Raw genomic sequence first — 20171 nt, forward strand, 5'->3', positions numbered from 1 at the left:
ATGAATTTGCAGAATCTGCTTCTGGACACACCCACTCCCTACCTTTTCCTAGGAAGGTTTGCTGTTGCTGTTTTGCCCTTTTTTTCTTGGCTTGTTGCCTTTTCTGCCTTTTCCTTGGCCCCTCATGTCAGTGTCAATTAAACTGTTTGTTCAAGTTCATTTTCTTTGTTCCACTCTGAGGGAAAAACCTCAAACCCAATTTTTCAAATATTTTTTTAACGTTTTATGTGTCATTTTTAACCAAATTATCTTCTGCAACAACATCAAGCAGAAGTTGCCACATAGTGAGATCTTTACAGGGAGGTGGAGTGCAGTGGAGTGGAGAGGAGAGGTGGGTCAGAGCTCAGCTGCTTCAGACAGAATTAGAGTGGCTAACAGCTGAGCTTCTGTGAGGTGTCACATCATATGACCTATCCCCCCCAGGACCAAAGCAGCACAGGGTTAGAGTTACCTGGACTCCACTCTGACTGCTGAATGACAAACAACTGATAGTGCAGAAAAAACATTTCAAGGGGAAATTTGTTGCATTTCTGAGGTCGATTCTACTGGAAACCAAGTCGTAATCTTTTTCTTCAAACTGTCAATAACTACACATTTATGTTTTATGATAATCATTGGGGATTTTCTGTTCTAAATCCCTCTAAATGTTCTTTATGTCTGGACAGGTTGAGATATTTCTCATTAGAACTTGACTTGGGCTGTTTATTTGTGATGATGAGAACTGTTTGCCATTATTCAGATGTTTGTAAAATAATGCCATCATTTTGTTCTGTCAGCAAACATTAAACAGACACGTTTTTGCAGACATGTCACACATGTGGCTGAGTCCATGAGTCATAAAGTTAAGCTGAAATTCCACTAGTTAATTATCACACACCTGGGTGTGTAATATTTGCTCTTTGTATTCGACTCATCCCTGGGGAGTAAAGAGCTATAGTGACAGCCACACTCAGGAACCATTTGGTGGTTTAAGCCCCCAACTTCAACCTCTTAAAAGTCCCCCTCCAATCATCTTTTGATCTGTTTTCAAAGTTAGTTTTCCCATTCGTCTTTTAAGTATGATTATGCAATTTTTAACCAAAATAAAAGTTTCTAAAGTTACATAGTTTCCGAAGAGCAGCTGGAGTTCATTAGAAATTCACCTCGGAGATGTGGGCAGGACTGTTGGTGCAGAGCAAAGCCCATTATTTCCCATCATCCCTTTGTTTACACTCTCTCCCACTAGCCTACAGCCCCTTAAATCCCCAACATAACATTGGTGGTGCAACAAAAATGGTGAGCAGTATGGTAGCTATCCATCCATACAGTTTGGATCCAGATTCCAGCTCAGACGAGGAGAACAAAGACGTTCATGGATCTATTTTTCTGCAAGTGGATGCATCAGAATGGACTGGAACAGGAAGACTTTGTCCCGCCAATTGTGGTTTGTAAGCAACAACTACAAGCTCTTTCAAACTGCATTTTTTGCCTCTGCTCCTGAATAATCATACTTTGAATAATTAAAATAATCAGCAATACAGATGTAGTCTTAATTTTCTTCATACATATAAGCCATCATAAAGAAAGATGCTACAAGATGCTGTTAAAACACAATTTTATTGGATGCTGAGTCTCAAGTAGTGTGGCATTGGCTCCCATTTTAGTCTTTTAGTCCAACAGTGGATTGAGATCTAAAACCTCAAAATCTTGAGGCAGACACTTTACCGGTAGGTCACTGGTCAGCTGAAGTACCATAATTTATAAAACCTACACACTTTTAAGGCCTTTCATTTGTTTTAATAATAATTTAGTGTAGATGGATGAGATAAGCCATCTTTATCCCTTGTGCTATCCTATGACCCCCCCCTTACATTGACGTGTTCTTCCTACCATGACAAAGGTGGATAAAGGTGGAAAGATTTCATGTAATCCATGGACACCAGTGAAGATCACAAATCATTGAAGAAAAAGGTTCAGAGCACTGTCTGGTGGGTCTAGATGACCCAACTCCCAACGGTAAAATGCCTAGGATAGGACAAGGGTTAAAGTCAACAGTTTGAGGGAAATGTGTAAGTCATCTTATGCCGCATGGATGTGTGTGTGAGTGGTGGGGTATGAGGGGGATGGTGCAGCACAGAAATTGAGTAATATCAACATGGTTGTTTCAGCTTTCCAACCCAACTTAGATCAATGCAGCAAATCAATAGAAGTCATTGACCATTACTGAGATTCTCATGTGATCAGTGAAGGAGAAAATTCAAAATATTCCACTCACATGTGTCCCAGTGTGTCTACTGATTATGCTGCAGAGTTGCAATCATGCAAACAGGATCACACACCAATGCAGCCATGCAGAAATGCACAGATACAGCAGAGGGACACAGATTCTTGTGTGAACAGCCCGATTGGTCACTTTTTCCCTCTTCTCTCTACCTTCCTGCTGAATAGTTTGAACAAAAGGGGAGAGAGAGGTGGGGAGGGTGTGTTGGTTGGGGGAGGGGATGTGTGCGTGCTTGTGCATGCATGTGTGTGTATGTTAGTGCATGTGCTCTGTTGTCACCAGGCTAGTTGAAAGGGGGAGGGAACAGCGAGTCAGAGGGAGTGTAGGAGAAAAGGATAAGGTTCCAGAGGAGAAAACGAGACCCCTTCAAACGCACATAACCACTAACAGGCTCACTTCAGGACCCCCTAATGTTGTACTTTGTGGGATAGTGGATTATTTTCCTGTTTTCCAAGTACTTACCGAACACGTGCAGACATGATCAGGTCAGTAACACACTACTCACTCAACAAAATACACATTTTTCCTGTTTTAAAAACTGAAGTTGTAAGTCAGAGTTGATTTTTTGGTGTTTTTTATCCTGCTAACACTACTCTTGTGCATGCACCTAATGCTGTTCTCCCTTTTTCTATTAATCTAAACTCGTCTGTCTGCTCTCAGTCCTAATTATCAAGCATGTTGGTCAGCAGAGTCACTCTCTCAGGGTGCAAAAGTCCATTTGCTGCTGTGGTTTATAGTTGGAGTGTGGAAACACTGGAAAAAATGTTCAACTCAAAGAAAAAAGAGCTTTCCTTGAGGTTAACCCTCATTTTTATACAATTATTTCTTTAGTTAGAACAGATGAAGTCATTAGATTAAGTCATTAAAAATGACTTGTGGTTTTAATGACAACCTTTTTCTGGAGATGCATGCAGCCACACCAGTGTTTGCTCTCCGCAGGTTGCAGCATGTTGTGGTGGTGTAGGAGGAAACATGGAGCTCTACATCAGGAAAGTCACAAATAAAGCCTGTGTCCATCCAGTCTACAGCAGGAAAGCAGCAGCCACCCAGGAAGGCCCCACAGCATGCAGCTGAGCCCTCACTAAGTGGAGCCGGTCCTTTCCTCTTCTCTGGGGCTGCAGAATGCTCAGTCTTGTCACCCCATACAGTGAGTATTTCATTTGTGTGCACGCTCACTGCCCTGTCACCATTGTATGTCATTGAGTCAGCTCAGCTTTAGTCCATTTTCCCATGCACATTTTTCATCTGGGACCTCTTTTGTCCGTCTCCTGCGGTTATGTAGAGGGAAGCAAGCTGCCGATGGGGGGGTTCTCTGAGAAGTCATTTTGAGAAGGCACATATGCTAATGGATTTACCAGCTGAGTCTCAAGGTTTTGCTTTGGAGAATTTCACACAGTATTTTTTTCCATTCCTCACATGTGAAAACACTTCTCTGAGGTGACATTTGCACAGACAACATTCAAAACAATTAAGGTTACCTATAAAAAAAAGTTGTGTTGGCTTCTTAAGCAAACCAAAAAGTATGGGGCAAGGTTTTTATTGAAAATGGTAAAAGTCTCACTTTGCTATTTGTGAGGCCAAAATCTGAGTATTAAACTACATGAATGGTGAATTACTTTTTTCTGTGTAAAAGCAGAAAAATTGAAGTAAATGCTATATGGCTGGTGACAACTATTCCCCTTTAATTTACTGCATGTGCTAACCATGAGAGGTTTCCATCTCATCTTGTGAATATGCTCATATTGACCTGCTGGGTTATTGATTAGGCCAAGCTTTAACAAGATTACAACACTAATCAAATTGGGTATTCTGCAAAGGGGAAATTTTTCTTCAAGGTATTTCTTGTATTTTAGGGCAGATACACACAGACACTCATTTAGTTTGAAGCCTTGAAGGAAGAATGAGGGAGCTGTCTGAGCAGATACAAGTTTTACTGGTGTGCATCAGTCACATTCCTCACCACAGCACTATTCTAGCTTTTATCCAGCTTCACTTGTCACACCAACAAACCGGCTTCTATTTATTTTCACAATTAAACCTGTTAATGAATCTATTGTCGGTGAAACTTTGAACAATTAGGTAGTTCACCTAATAGTGAGGCTTTATCCAGAGGCTCTGCATGTAAAGGCCGTGTCACACAGCCACTATGGACATTTGTTGCATTTTCAACGTATTAAATTTCGGGGTTTTGTGAAACATGCGTGATATACATAATCCATAAGTGTTTCTTGCGCACGTCAAGGGTTTCAGTCGATGGGTCTCCATGTAAATTCGATTTTTAGCTGTTCAAAAGCTTTGGTCTGTTAAGAATGACGCATTTTACGTAGTTTATATACAATTTTTATGTGAATCTTACACAATTGTGTGTGATTTTTGCGAGATGCATACTCAAATTTGTGGCTTTCCATGCTTTTCCATTACCGTTCCACATATCTCTAATGGACTTTTTTCTAGCATGTACCACCAATGCATCCCTTTTATATCGCATGTGCGTCGCTCCTATCACGCTGAAATTACGTAATCGACACACAGATTTTGGGCGAGATTTGGCTTTTACGTTGTACTTGTTCTGTGCGTGGTTTATTTGTACTTCCTCAGTGGTTTTAACATGGTTCATTTGTGATACATCTGTGAAATTTCATGTAAAGACAACTGCATAACACATAATGTGCTGCGTGTGCTGAGTGTGCTGCGTGACGCGGCCCTAGTGAAAATAACGTGACGAGATTGATGAACTGTTTCAGCCTTTAGGGATAATGTAGCTCTGAATGAAAGCCAGACTGTTAGTAACTTGGTGTCAACAACCTCTCATTAGTCTTAAACAACGTGCCACATACACGATGGCCCTTTTCCTCACACATTACTTCCACAAAGTAAAGCTTGTTTAGCAAATTGCAGCCCGCCTTCAGTCTTCATTAAGGCTGTGGTTGGGATGACAGAGAAAGAGCTCAGCAGAGGACAGATGGAGAAGACGTGACGAGGGAATGGTCAGCTGCAGCTTGATATACAAGTGGACACAATAAGCAAAGAGTGAGCCAGCCTCCGCCACATGTGAGCTGAAGGAGTGGGGGATGGTCCGACTGACCACACAGGCTGGGATACACAGTCATGTCTTTACCACACAGCAAAGGAGGGATGGGAAAGCTGTAGGCTCGAGGACAGAGAAGCAGAGAGGCAGAGAAAAGAAAGCAGGGAAAGCGTGGCTCCGAATGAGTAGGATTTCAACGCTGGCTTGTATTTAGGGTTACATTTCTGAAGATCATTAACTGAACCCGATGTTGAATGCTATTTGGTTGGCCTGACTGTGGAAGGAGCCGCACGTATCAGAAAGAAGAGAAAGTAGAGATTGTTGTGCCGTCTTTAAGGCTACTGCCATCAGAACCAGTCCACCCATATTCATCCCGCCAGCAAAAACAACAGATAGTAGGGGGATGTTTGATGTTTGTCTAATTTTCTTTTTAATGTTCTTCTTTCTCTGTATTGATCTTGTAAATACACTTTTCCCAAAAACTAATCACCCAACACAAACAGAGATCGTCCATAAACACCATTAGTCAACAATCTAATCTTTCTCCTTCTTTTCCTTGAAGTTGGAAGTGGACCGTGTTGAGTATATGGAGAGGAAATATGCTTTGAAATAGATCTCAGGTTGGATTCCTGGCATTCCAGCAGCTTGACTTGTTTGACAAATGACCAAAAGTCCTTTTGCCTCTTGGCCGGCCGAAGCTGAACACTGCATGAAAACCAGTGTGGGAGTGTACTTCACTGCCACTTGTGTGTGCGTATTTCCGATTGTCTGTCCGTCTTCAGGGGATCTCTTTGTTTATTGTGAGTGGAGTAAAGCGCACACAGAGACCCTTCAGCTACAGAAGGGTGATTTTTTTTTGGTTTCCACTCCCCAACAAACCCACCGGCCATCTCTGATACTTCACAACCCCCAAATCCCATCTCAGCAGCCCCTTCCCCCTCATGTACTTCCAGCTTATTAACTCGCTAACTACTCATACCGACCATGCAGCAGACGTGGAGTCAAAGTAGCTTTCACTGATGCTAAACATGTGAATAAATTACACATCCTCGCATTCCGGACAAAGGAAATCTAAATCCGTGAGCAGTTTGGATCATTGAATAAATATTGTCAGGCTTAAGCAAAGGTACCCTGTTTACGTGGAAAATGAATGCTCGCCAATGTTTTATCTTCATGTCTGAATTTGATATATGGTGAACTCCAGCACAGTCCAGCATTCATAAAGATTTTTTTCTAAAAGTCAAGTCTTTGTTTTGTATCAAAAACGAAAGGCAGTGTCACACAACCACTACGTTACGCTACAGGACTACATTTTGCGCATTTCGCGCGGAAGAAAATTAATCAAACGTTACATGCAAAAAGTGAAAAAAGTTGTGGCCATATAATTGCATATTTACGCATAAACTGTGTAATTGTCAGCCTACCAAAAATGTTAAACAGCTCAAAACCAAATTCACATAAAGACCCGTCGGCCGGAACCCTCAACGAACATCTGAGCACATCAACAAAGACGAATGCGAGAAACACTGAAATACATCACCCATGTATCAATAAAGACAAAAATTTCATCCGTGGAAAATGCGCAAAATGTACTTAGTGGCTGTGTGACACGGCCTTAATGGCACGTTTAGCCCATATAGTTATAAGCGTTGGCAGATTGGGTTTGCCTGAGCATATAAACTATTCAAACCTTCGTTTGATTTAGTTGTCAGTTTGCATGACCAAGGCTCCTCGAGTAACAACCATAAACATGTATACATACATTCCATATACAGCATATACACGAATCCCAGAGGATGCTGAACGGTGGAATCCAACCTGACGTGTCTTAACTCTGCCTATTCCCAAAATGGCTGATTGGGTGGGACAAAGCATTTAAAAGTTTTATTAAATCAACCCAAAAGTTGACACACTTACTTATCAAGGAAATGCAAGTGGGTTGCTCAGTCCAGTTCTCATTTACTGTCAATGGTATCATCATCGGCAAAGTCAAAACTACTAAAACTCATCAATACAAGCTTTTTTGGAAAAATAATGAAAGCAATGTTTTTTAATGAAATCTTGAGTCCCTCAAAGTCTTTGCTTGGCCCCTGTATATGTCGCCTAACTTAATTTCTAAACTATCAAAAGTAATAAGTTTAAGGATCCTTTTTGGTATGTGTGATCTGATTTGATAACAAAGATTTCCACATTTAAATAACAGAAATGTACAATCAAAACTTTCAATCTAGCTTTCTGTTCACCCTTATAGTTCATCACTAGTGTTTTAACTGATCACATTTTTTGAAACAAATCTTGACTCAATATGTATTTAATTTTACTGGAGAGGTGATAAATTTTCGCAACAGAGTTATGTTTATTTGAAAGGAACATTTGTAAATGCTCCTGTAGCAAGTTTTCACAAACCAGAAGTAGTTTTTCTAAATCTTCTTTCCCTACAGTGTCAATAAGAGCCTGAACTCTGCAGTCCCAATGTTTCTCAATAGAATAAAAGATGGTAATCTATGAAAAAAATAATAATTCTGCTGTTAAACAGTTTTCGCAAATTTTTTGTGTGAATTTAAATCTTCAGTAAAATATCTACAGACAGTTTAAGCTGTCTTAAGTATTGACAAATAATAAGTAATGAGGAAAGGCACTCGTTGGAAAAAAATGAAGAGTAATCTACTTGCTGGCTATCTTTTTTAGGATATTTTGTTTTAATTTGCTTCAAAGAGGACAGTTTAAAGGACAGAGCTGAACCAGGCTAAGAAAAATGTCTTCTAACCAAACAATCAAACAAAGTTATTCAGAGGTCTGAAAGCAACCCCAAGTTTGCTTTTTTGTTTTCCAGAAGTATCAAAGGAAGCAGGCATGTAGCTAAATAATTATAATATTTGTCATTTTTAATATGTTCATGTTGCTATAATTGTCATAATTGTGGTCTTTTATAGAAAAGTATGACCGAAGATATAAACAAATCATTAAAAATAACACTGATATCTATTCAGAGGTCTCTTTTATAAAATCAGAAAGAAAAAAAATAATCTGTATGTTTTCTGTGAGCATGATCTCACCGTTTATTTGTGGTTTAATGGTGTTATTACAGAACATCACAAATGGGAAAATGACCCAAACTGACCAGAAAAACAACAACTTAAAACAGACCAAAATAAATACAGACTGAATAGAATTTTAACAAAGTTGATTAGACTTAACATCACATTATCCAAACAGTCAGTGGTCTGTTTCCATTTCCTACATGATTCACACACACAGGCTTCTATGAAAATTGATGTATAAAGAAACTCACTATGAAACTTTCCATGAAAGTCCCCCCCCCCATATTTTTAATTTTTTTCTGTGCGTGGGGGGCAGCCTGGTGGTGTAGCGGTTAGCACTCTTATCTCATTGAGTATACCCTGGTTCAAATCCCAGCTGGGTCCTTTCTGTGTTGTGGTTGTATGTCCTCACTGTGTGTTTGTGGGTTTTCTCCAGGCACTCGGGTTTCCTTCTGCCGTCCAAAAACATGCTTCATAGGTTCATTGGTGACCAGTGGCAGTTCTACACTAACTTACTCCCTGGGCGAGTAACCCCACAACCCCCCCGCACACAGGGGGCCCAAATTAAAAACACACTTTAGGTTTTGGGCCGAACAACATAAACATTTACTGAACACACTAAAGCTAAACTTTTAAACACTTTAAACCTTTAAAACTGAACTTTTTGAACATAAATATGAATAAAACAGGAACATTAATCCAGAATAACTCAAGTTAAACCTTAAATAACGAATAATATTTTGCTATCCATAAAAATAAATTCTGTAGAAATTATACAAATATGAACATGCTGCAGAACAAAACAAACAAAGCCTGAAAATATTAATAAGAAATTACAAATCAAATAATTCCGTTTTCTTTGGACTCCTGCATCATTTTAGCAATAATTTCTTGGTGTGTGACGTCCTGAGTGTGTCTTTGTGAAACATATCAGAGGGATTGGATAAAAAAACAACTTCTTGTGAATATAATTTTTAGGTCTTATAAAACATTAAAAACTAAATCATAGAACTTATCAGTGGGATTCCTCCTAAAATATTTGGCATTTCCCTAATTTTGTGCATCACCAACATTAGAAATCCTCCAAAAAACCTCAATACTTTCATAAAAAATGATCTATAGTTTATTTATGATCTCATAAAGTGCAGCTGTTTTCCTGCATTACCTGCTGTCTTTATGTCAAATGGGTTATAACACCAACTAAACCACAGAAAAGACAAGTAATAAAAATATCTACAATATTTGGTAAATAATGACACTATTAACCTGAGCTGCTGAGTGATCCAACACCACGCCATGATCCATGATTCCTTCTGACATATGCAGCTCCGTCTCTATGACAGGAGCACGCAGCGGCGGCCTAGAAATGATTGTTAGACTGAAAAAGACTCCCAATCACCTGTTAGTGTGATTCACCCAGCCACCAGTTGCGCCCCCCTCTCGAATTTTTTGACTTGTTATGTTCCAAAGACTACCTCAAAGAGTTGTGGGCACAAGTGTCTTGCAGGAGAGGGCGGTGGTCACGTGCACGTTGGGTATTCTGTGTGGGAGCGGGGAATTGTAGGAAATAATCCCCATTGTCTGCTCTGGTTGAAATTGGGTTGAGCACTGGTTTTTCTACTGCCTAATTCCTTTTCATGTGACTGTTTTATGTTGTTTCACTCTTAGTTATTTCATCCTTTTTTTTTCTTTTTTTTTGCACCAGAAGTGTGGAGAGGGGAAAGGATAAAGACATTGGTGCGATGTTCAGTGTCAGATATGTCAAAATAAAAGCGCAAAGTGCCGGCTGTAGCAGGCATGTCAAAATAAAAGCTGAAAGCCTCCTGTTTGACTTAAATATTTCCTTGAATGTGACACTGCGGGCACGGTCAATGCGGCCCCCTATAATCAGAAACCGCCACTGTTGTTGACTCTAAATTGCCCCTTGTAGTTGTTAATGTGAGTGTGTGGTCCTGCTTCCACCCACAGGGGCTGGATAGGCTCCAGCAACCCATTGACTCCAAATGGGAAGAAAGGAAAATAGTTGGATTGTAGTGTATGTTTTCAATTTCCTTTAAACCAAACCTTTTCCCAAAGTCAGAGGCAGTTCTGGTTTCTGATATGATGGTGTTATATTATCAACCCTATAAACCTATGTTAAAGATAGCATTTGATCTTTTGGAGTTTGTCATTTTCAGTCCAGTAATGTCAAGAATGTGGCTGTAATTTATGCATTTGTCAGTCCTGGTTCTTCATGTCTTTATAATTCCTGTGCTTGTTTCAGGCAGTGCTATTCCAAGCAGTCCTAAACAAAGTCCTGACATATATTCTTATCCCTTGTGCTATCCTATGGGGTCAAGATGACTATTGACGTGTTCTCCCTACCATGACAAAAGTGGATAAAGGTGGAAAGATTTCATGTAATCCATGGACACCAGTGAAGATCACAAATCATTGAAGAAAAAAGGTTCAGAGCACTGTCTAGTGGGTCTAGATGACCCCACTCCCAATGTTAAAGTGCCTAGAATAGCACAAGGGTTAAATTGGTGGTAATAAACAACATTTGATGTAAGATAAATGGATGCAGTGAACATTTTAACTTTTAGGCAAAACCAGACAAACCACACAAACAACAGAGGTGATAAACCTTTCTTGTACATCACAGTTCGTAACATTCATGTACATTTAAGGAGGAGTTTTGAAAAATACAGAGCAATTGGTCGGCTGTGTTGCAGTGGTAGGGCATTCGACCTCTGATCGGAGGTTCAATTCCCGCCTCCCCGCCCATGTGTCGAAGTGTCTATGGGCAAGACACTGAACCCCACCTTGCCTCTGGTGGAAGGTTGGCGTCAGTGTTTGGCAGCGGAGCCGCCACCAGTGTGTGAATGTGTGTGTGATTGTAAAAGCACTTTGGGCCTTCAAAGAAAGGTAGAAAAACGCTATATAAGTCTATGCCATTTACCATGTAAACTGGATAATCCACTGTCCTTTTAAAAGAACAAACCGAAAGGGGTTGTCTGATGTGGGGATGTTTGATAAACACCCACCTAGATTTCTCCCCTAAATATATATCCTGTGGCACTTTTACTAGTTAATTAAATCATTATTGTCTGACTGACAAAAAACTGATGGTGCATTAAAAAAACTGTATTCCAGGAATGGAGATTTGAAAATTTTAAAGTTTGAATTCTCTACTTGAAGCTGAGTGACAACTGTAGAGCTACGTGGGGCTAGATAATAATAATAATAATGAATTTTATTTATATGGTGCCTTTTTGGGCACCTAAGGCTGCCTTACAGGTAAAAAAAACAATCATAAAACACAGTTACAAGAATAAAACAGTAGTTAAAAGTTAAAAGAAAAACACAATGCTGACGGTATTTTATAGAGTTTTTAGAACATCTAAATGCTTTTAAGATTTTGGGTCAAAGAGTTCTTCATGCTGGCAGCAATGTGTCAACCTCAATTTTTCTAAGGGTTTGTCTTTCAGTCAGATGATGGCCCAGTAAATCTTTAAAGTCCCACTCCAATCATCTTCTGATCTTTTGTCAAATTGTTCCAAGTGGTCTTTTAATTATGATAGTGCCGTTTTTAGCCTAATTCAAAAACCTGTGTCCTTTTCTAGGATAAAGTTTCTGCAGAGCAGCAGGAAGAAATTCCCCTCTGTCGTCCCTTTGTTTACACGCTTTCGCTAGCTTACAGCCCCTCATAACCCCGACCTAACATTAGCGGTTCAACAAAAATGACGAGCAATATCAGAGCTATCCAGCTGTACAGTTTAGATCCAGATTCCAGCTCAGACGTGGAAAACAGAAGCGTACATGAATCTATTTGTCTGCAGGGAGCTTGTGGCCCGCCCAGCGTATTTTGATGTCACAAATAACATCTTTCTGAAACTTAATTTTTCGTCTGCTCCTGATTCACAATGATTTTAATAAATAAACACTTAGAAATGCAATTTTCATCTTTTATTTATATGTTTCCTTTATCATCAGAAAAATGCCACAAGAACATCTTAAAAACACACTAAAAACACTTTTCATTGGAGTGGGTCTGTAAGGCAGTTTGCTCAAAACACATCATTTAGATGTGCGTTACTGTGCCTTCCACAGTGTGGACCTCAAAGGTGTCCTTGCTTCTTGCACATTATTTTTACCTTTTTTATTTCTATCAATGCTGTTCTGTGTAATTTTATGCATGACTGTTCGGGGGATAAAGCTTGACATGATCCATGGTGCCAGACATGTGCACGCATTCATTTAGTTTCTCATCTGGATTACTGTATTCACCCTAAATGCTTTTGCTTCAGTGGGAGGACAGAGCTCCAGTGTTTCCATGGGCAGCCAGGATTCCCTGAAGCATAGGGGTTTCTCAGATATGAGGTGGAGCTTGTTCCGGTCAAAAGCACGGCAAACTCTGAATTGAATGAAAGGGATTATTAGCATGAGGAATAATTAGAATTACAGGGCATTACAAGAGGACATTTTAGTGGCCCCTCTGGTGTTCCTCAAATAGTTAAATCTCCACTTTCACTCATGAAATTTCATTACGGTGTATGGGCAGGCCCAGGGCACACAATGGGGATTTGGTTCCTTTGCAGTTGTACCTTCCCCAGGGTTCCATCAATACTGTGACTTTTGTTCTCATTTAGAGTCAGTTGCACCAATGGGTTGCTGTCCCTCAGGGAAAACACAAGAGACACTTAGAGAAATGCTGCATTCATGTGGGGTTGGAAAGATTGGAAAAATGACTGTCCAGCTTGAAAAACACACATGAACGTCAGAAAAACAGCAAAATCGTCCAACACCACATGAATGGAGAATACCTGCTGCACCCACACAAAGGTCAATGTATTTATAGAGCGCCATCTATGGGGTGACACTAGAATTACAGGAAAAATGTAAAAATAGTACGGATGATCAAGAATAAATTATTGCAGTGTGGTACACCAGATTACATTTTTTCTTAGTCGCTTTAGTACAATTCTCAGATCAGAATGAAATTCCCAAAACTATTTGTTCAATATTCACATCATGATGTCACTTGTGCACATCATATAAGCAGTTTCTCACTTCTTTGAACAAGTTGCAATTGCTTTGGTACATCAATGCAAATGATTATGTACAATTCTCTGCTCTTTGCTACATTATCAATTGTTTATGTCATGTTGATCAAAATGTATTATATAGTTCACTGTGCAATAGTCTTACTCCTCAAAACACCTAGTCATTGGTTCATGGTATGTCATTAACTGCAAAATGGTTGACCAAGTTGTCAAAATGTGACAAACATGTTTCGCTACATTGCAAGAGAGGATATTCGCTGGGATGTGGATGAGAATTTGTGGCCTAACATACAGGAACGACAAGAGGTGTAGGAAGACCACACCAATTCCTACTGCACTGCCTGTACTAATGTACAGAATATTGTCCTATCTTTTTTTCCCTTTGTGTTACTGTTTGCAGTGGCTTTTTTCTATGTTGGTATGACATGGTCTGTCAACAAATTACAATATGAACAATAAAAGTATAAATAAAAGGCTGTATGGTGGCGCAGTGGTTAGCGCTCTTGCCTCACAGCAAGAAGGCCCCCGGTTCAAGTCCCGGCTGTGGGACATGAAAAACACAGCATCAATGGGGGACCTTTCTGTGTGGAGTTTGCATGTTCTCCCCGTGCATGCGTGGGTTTTCTCCGGCTTCCTCCCACCATCCAGAAACATGCTACATAGGTTGATTGGCAACTCTAAATTGTCCCTAGGTGTGAGTGTGAGAGTGAATGGATGTGTGATTGAGGATATTCTACCCTGCACCAGACTGGCAACAAGTCCAGGGTATCCCTTGCCTACGCCCAAGTAGCTGGGATAGGCTCCGGCAACCCCATGACCCTGAAAGGGAATAAACGGTGAAGAAGATGAATGAACAATAAAAGTTTAAATGTGAATCTTGTCCAGTCTCTTGCAATCAAACAAAAAAGGTGTAACTTACATTTTACAATAACTGTCATCCAAACTTTAGCCATAGTTTACATCAGAACCTCCCTCTAAAGTACACACTTATATTGACAACATGACTAAGTCATTTGACTGTCTTGTTCGTAGACAATGACACAAGGACTTTACATTCTGATGGCACTGACATGTTCAATGACACAAAGACTTAGTTTTGAGAGATGAACCAAAGATTTTGAGCAAGTTACAGGCTTTTGCAAGAAATCTGTAGTGTTTTGCTGTTTGTACAAATTGTTTTGAGAAATGCACACACGTATTTGCAAACTTCAATTCTGATCTGAGAATTGTACTAAAGCGACTGAGAAAAACTGAAAATATGCCGGGCCATAGTTTGCCCACCTGTGATATAGACCAACAAAAACATGCTGCAAATACAGAACAACTACTCACACACATGTGCGCATAAAAGCAGACACATGTCAAGCCTATATCATTACTGCACCCATACAACTACATTGTTTGTGCAGGAGTGAGCAGCTGTTCCAGAAAGCAGGCTATGTGACAAACACAGATGGGTCTGAGGGTTAGTGAGTAGATAACCTCAACTCTCAGTTTTAAAAACAAAAATGTCTTTCGAGTTATGTAAGAAATCCTAGCAACTTACCGTCTCAACAGGACTTTCTCTGGATCAGGTTAAGTTCCAGGTAAGTTTGTGTCAGTTAGATGTCAGGGTATGGTGTGTCCTTTTCAACGGTCTTGAGGAAGTGGAACCACAAATTATACACACACACACACACACACAGACACAGATAGATAGATAGATAGATAGATAGATAGATAGATAGATAGATAGATAGATAGATAGATAGATAGATAGATAGATAGATAGATAGATAGATAGATAGATAGATAGATAGATAGATAGATAGATAGATAGATAGATAGATAGATAGATAGATAGATAGATAGATAGATAGATAGATAGATAGATAGATAGATAGATAGATAGATAGATAGATAGATAGATAGATAGATAGATAGATAGATAGATAGATAGATAGATAGATAGATAGATAGATAGATAGATAGATAGATAGATGTAAATAGGTAGATCTTTAAGACATTGTCGTCGAACCCCTGGTTCAGACCATCATCAAGCTGTGGGTGTGTGGTTTGTGTGTGTGAATGGGTCTTGTGAGTGTAAAGTGCTTTGGAGATTAAGGTTTAAAGAATATATTTGTGCTTGTTTGTATGTGTCTGTTTAAATGTTTGTGTTTTTGTGTGGTTGTACACAAATGTAGCCCTCCTGCAAACAATTATTTCTGACTTTTGATCAAATCATTTCTTCATTCATTATTTATGGCACACAACCCAACCAAACCCCCTGACCCCCCAGGTTGCTAAATCAACACACAGTTTTTCTTCAAAACGCTGGAGCAGTTCTTGTGTCCTAAATAGGGAGGACAACAGAAGCCCCCCCATTCCCCTGTCCAGCAGCAGACCTTTTGAGGGGGGTGCAGTCCAAGAGATTTATGGTGAAACAACAAAGGCTTCAATGTAAGAAGCAAAAATAGAGGGTGATAGAGACTTATCACTATGGGTTACGCTAGTAACGACTAATTCTGTTTCAGGTGGACGTGGTTTTGTCAGACCATTAAAATCTCTGATTTTCCATTGCTTGAGCTAACTCCTGCTGTGTTGTGTCTTTTAGGTCTGTTAAAGATGCACTGGTCCCCTGAGCACGCTGTCCCTTTACCTCAGTGGCCTGAGCAGCACCTAGATGTCACCTCTACCACCTCACCCCCGTCTGTCTACAAACACGACCCCTACACTAACGCCTCTCGCTGCACATACACGTCTTCAGGGTATCCTTGGGCCAGCGATGACATATCTGCACTCACGGCTTCATCTCTGCTGAAACGTTATGCTGAAAAGTACTCAGGACTGGAGCTGTCCTACGAACGCCCTGTCACAGGGGGCTATGCAGATTCTGGAACTTTCTTAAAGACTGAAACTGAGCCTTGGTCTGTTGGTCAGGGCATGGAGTGTTATCCTGGACTGGAGGCACCAAGTGGCACCAAGGTGGGGTCTGGCTCTGTGGGAATCCCTGCCACGGGAAGTGTAACAGTAGTCAGCAGCAACTTGTCTTCTGAGCCAGGATATACAGCCCCTGGCTCCTGCAATGTCCCACCAACTCAGGAATACCCTCCTGCGTACAACAGCACCTACCTGTCTTCAGGATACTGCCCTCAGCCAAGTGCAGCACTTCCACCTGCCCCTCTTCACTCTCTGCAGGTCTCAACCGCCTTAGTGCCAACGTACAGCACCAGCACTCCTGCCTACAACTACCCACCAGGCTGCTACCCTCAAACCAGCCTGTCCTCCGCGTACAACCACCCTAGTGCCTCTTATCTACCCACTGGAATCAGTGCTCCTTTGGCCCCAAGGCCAACAGTGGTAGGAGGAAATTACAGCTACTCATCCAATAACCTTGGAGGTAGCGCTGATGCTGGGGTACCACTGAAACGCAAGGCTTTTGAGATGACAGAGGGGGAAAGAGAAAACCCAAAAATGGAGGTGTCACGTTACAGAAAGTATGGCAGTAGTCATGGAAACAGCCAGAGCAAAGGTAACGGTCATGGCAACAGCAGCTCAGCTTCAGACCCAGAGCCCTACAAATCTGTAAAGCCCCTCATATCACCCCCGTATGGCAGCATAGGAGACTACAGCCCACCACCCGGCCTGGCAGGTGAGAGTGTGTCAGGGGAACACACCTTTTCTCAACAGCAGAGAATGTCTATGAAATTACCTGTTGCTCACTCTCAAGCTGAGGATCCTCCTGGTGGACGTTGACAGCTCCGTTTGACCATGCTCCCCTAAAACAACTGCAGTTCTTTGGCCTAGTGGACTTGGGAACAGCAATGGATTTGAAAAGTGTAGTTTACTTGACAAACACTAGAGGGCACCTGACTGGTATTTCTGTATCCATGATTAACACATTAACCCCTCTCATACTTTTCCAAAGATTCATGGAGCATTTTGGCCTCCAGACTGAGTTAAGTCTTAGAATTCAGGTATTTTCTTCATAAAGATCAGAAAGAAATTAAGAGTATAAGTGTGCGTTTCTCTCAGGATCCTATTTATTTCCTTTCTGCTACTGTGGCAGTTGCTCCTGACTTTTTGATATTAATTATTTGCGGCCATAATATACGTAAGAAGGCCTTTGACTGCAATATTCTCTGCCCAGATGAGAGAAAAAATCCTAACTGACCAAAAAGTAAATAGAGCAATAACTGAAATGGCAAGACTGCCACGCTGTTTCAGTACAATCACTGGTACATGGCTGCAAGGCTTGATGCATAACTTTGCCTTGACAGGTGAAGGTGAATGTTTTCTTCTCTTTTTTTAATATTCTTTTCTTTGTTTCATTCTTGAATGATTTCTATCCCTCTCTGCTCAGGTTTTCCTCTGATTGTTTTTCTACATATCAAGCTGCTTGTTGCATGGAAGTGTACACAAAGTCATCCTTTCAGTTCAAATTCTTCTCATTGTAATGTAAAGGAGAGAAATTAGATTTTATCTTTTGTTTTGAAAACTAAAGTTTAGCATTTACAAAATGACCTTATGTGGGTTTATGCAAATCATCTTGTCTTTGCATCACCACATCTCCTAATGTTTCTTTACATAAAATCATGTAACCAGGCTCAGACTAAGCCTTGCCTAAATGAAAAATATACACTTAAGTGAGTGTCTGCTCTGAAACTGAGGTTGTGAGTTCAAATCTACAGCTGGGTCATACCAAAAGACTCTAAAAATGGGACCCAGTGCCTTCCTGCTTGACACTCAGCAGTAAGGGGGTGGATTTGGTCCCAGAGTGGGATGGCAGCTCATCGCTTCCCCCAGTGGATGGGTCAAATGCAAAGAAAACAGAACCAGGTGTGTGACAGCTAATGGGACTTTATGTTTAATGAGATTCAGAGAGAGAGCCTCTACTTATTGTTCTTGTGTTTGCTTATCTGCAATTTTTAGGTATTCTTTCTTTTACTTTTTCTTCTCAGAAGAGTGATTTATAGTCATTTTATTAAATACTCAGGAAGAACATTGTTACCTCTCAATGATAAAATATGAATGTATTAAATGACCATGTAATGTTGGTAGAGAGCTTTATGGAGCAAATTTGGAACCATGGCTGAAACTTCAGGGAAGCTGTTGACCTCCTATGGCATGGAGCAAAGCCGCTCCTGCAAACGTGCTCGGAGAAACGCTAGTTTTGCCGCCAGGCCTCAGATGATGAATGTGATTCAGTTTATTTGTTGTTGTTTATAGACATTACGTGCAGCAGTGTCCATCAGTGATGTTTTTAGATATATGATAAATATTTTTTTCATGTAAAGATGTAATTCTCCTGCAGGTTTTGGTGGGGTAATGAATTCCCGTGTAAAGTGTTAGTCTAGTTAGTGCTGGGGATAAAAACAAAACAAAAACACTCCTGATGACACATTTTATCACCAGAAGATCACAAAGTTTGTGAAATGTCTTAATTCTCTTCCCATGTCAGTATTTTTACATAACTAGTCTGGTATATGTGTTACTTCAATGAGTTCAGACACAAATGTGGCAAAAGGCCTTCTTTTGACCCATCATTGTTTACTAATGCCATGTTGTCCGTCCCATCACAAAACATGCCCTAACCTTTTTGCTTTTTCTACTTGAACTTTAAGGAGAAGCAAAACCAAACTCTTTACTGGAAGCGAATGAAGAGAATGTGGCATCTATAAAGAAAAAGTTGCTTATATAGAACAGAAGTATTTTGGAATAAACTCTTCTGTAGCAAAGCTTTAAGTATCCCAAAGACGTAACATTTTTAAGCCAAACCTATATTTTTCTGAACTTTTTAGGGCTTGACAACATGACAGGAACGCTTTTCAAGGCCAATCAGAAAAATGAACACATTCATTTAAACCCTGCAAGTGAGATTCTGTGAAGGATTTTGGATCAAATACTATTTTTGATGCAATCTTTGTAGTTGGGTTAAACATTTGTTGTGTCACACATTCTCTGTAACCATTTCTACCTCATTTTAAAGACCTGAAATGTGGAAGTATTTATTTCCTGTCATTTTTACATGCAGCTGAAAGAGCAATGTCTGCCATTCTCGGCCTGTAATATTCTACCTCACTGTTGTGTCATTGCAATTAATGAAGATCTACCAAGAAGAAGCATCTTTGACTTTGTCTTTTTGTTTTAATAAAATTGAGAACTGCAACACGACACTGTTCTTTTAATCAGACATTGGGAAATGTTTTAAATCACTCAATTTTCTTCTGTGGCAAATCCTACAGCCGAAGTGATATCTTTCAACAGAATCCACCAAGCTTTTCTATTTATATTTATTTGTTTGCCTTAATTTAAAAGCAAAACTTTCTCCATTTTTTTAAATTTATGTTCGTAAAAAATGTATATCTGACCTTTATTTAACCAGGTAAGAGAAGTGAAAAAAGGGCCACAGAGGAAGAAGGAAACACATTTAAGCATTAATCAAATACAATCTTGGATGACATTTTAAATCTTCCAGTGATGTGACATAAAATCATCAGAAAGACCAAAAAGTAAAAGTCTGTTGGAAATACTATATTATTGTGATTCAGTGGCCTGTAGACTGAACTTTTAACAAACTATTTTGCTTCATTTTTCACTTGGTGAAAAATTAAACGTGTTATAAATCTTTTATGGTATTTTTGAACATTAAGTCAATCTAATGAAGTCTTTTCAGTTCTCTTATGAACCCTCTGCTGCCTTTATCAGGCTGGAGCCTTAACCTGCAAACAGTTATACGAAAAAAAATTAATGTTAGTGTGACATGCTGATTTGTTTAGGATCTTTGTGTTGCAGCACTATCTGTGTTTGTTGATCAA

General features: G+C 39.9%; 1 protein-coding gene across 2 annotated transcripts; it reads left to right on the forward strand.

Moving 5' to 3' along the window:
• Positions 1–2545: 2545 nt before the first annotated feature.
• Positions 2546–19524, forward strand: LOC101162664 (fidgetin). 2 transcript variants are annotated; one of them, XM_011494583.3, is made up of 3 exons: positions 2546–2745; positions 3200–3407; positions 15968–19524. In XM_011494583.3, exons 2-3 carry the CDS (start codon positions 3383–3385, stop codon positions 17107–17109), a joined length of 1167 nt encoding a protein of 388 aa, XP_011492885.1. In that variant the 5' UTR covers positions 2546–2745; positions 3200–3382; the 3' UTR covers positions 17110–19524. The 2 variants fall into 2 exon arrangements, with proteins under 2 accessions (XP_011492885.1, XP_004086198.1); XM_004086150.4 differs by having other exon boundaries at positions 3282–3407.
• The last annotated feature ends 647 nt before the right edge of the window (positions 19525–20171 follow it).

Source organism: Oryzias latipes, chromosome 5 (genome assembly GCF_002234675.1).
Source record: "Oryzias latipes chromosome 5, ASM223467v1".
NCBI lineage: Eukaryota > Metazoa > Chordata > Actinopteri > Beloniformes > Adrianichthyidae > Oryzias > Oryzias latipes.

Excerpts from the sequence above, each read along its gene's own strand:
- LOC101162664 (XM_011494583.3), top strand. The coding sequence starts at position 3,383 with ATGCTCAGTCTTGTCACCCCATACA. Across the intron at positions 3,408-15,967 it reads CAGTCTTGTCACCCCATACA|GTCTGTTAAAGATGCACTGG; the intron begins GTGAGTATTTCA and ends TGTGTCTTTTAG.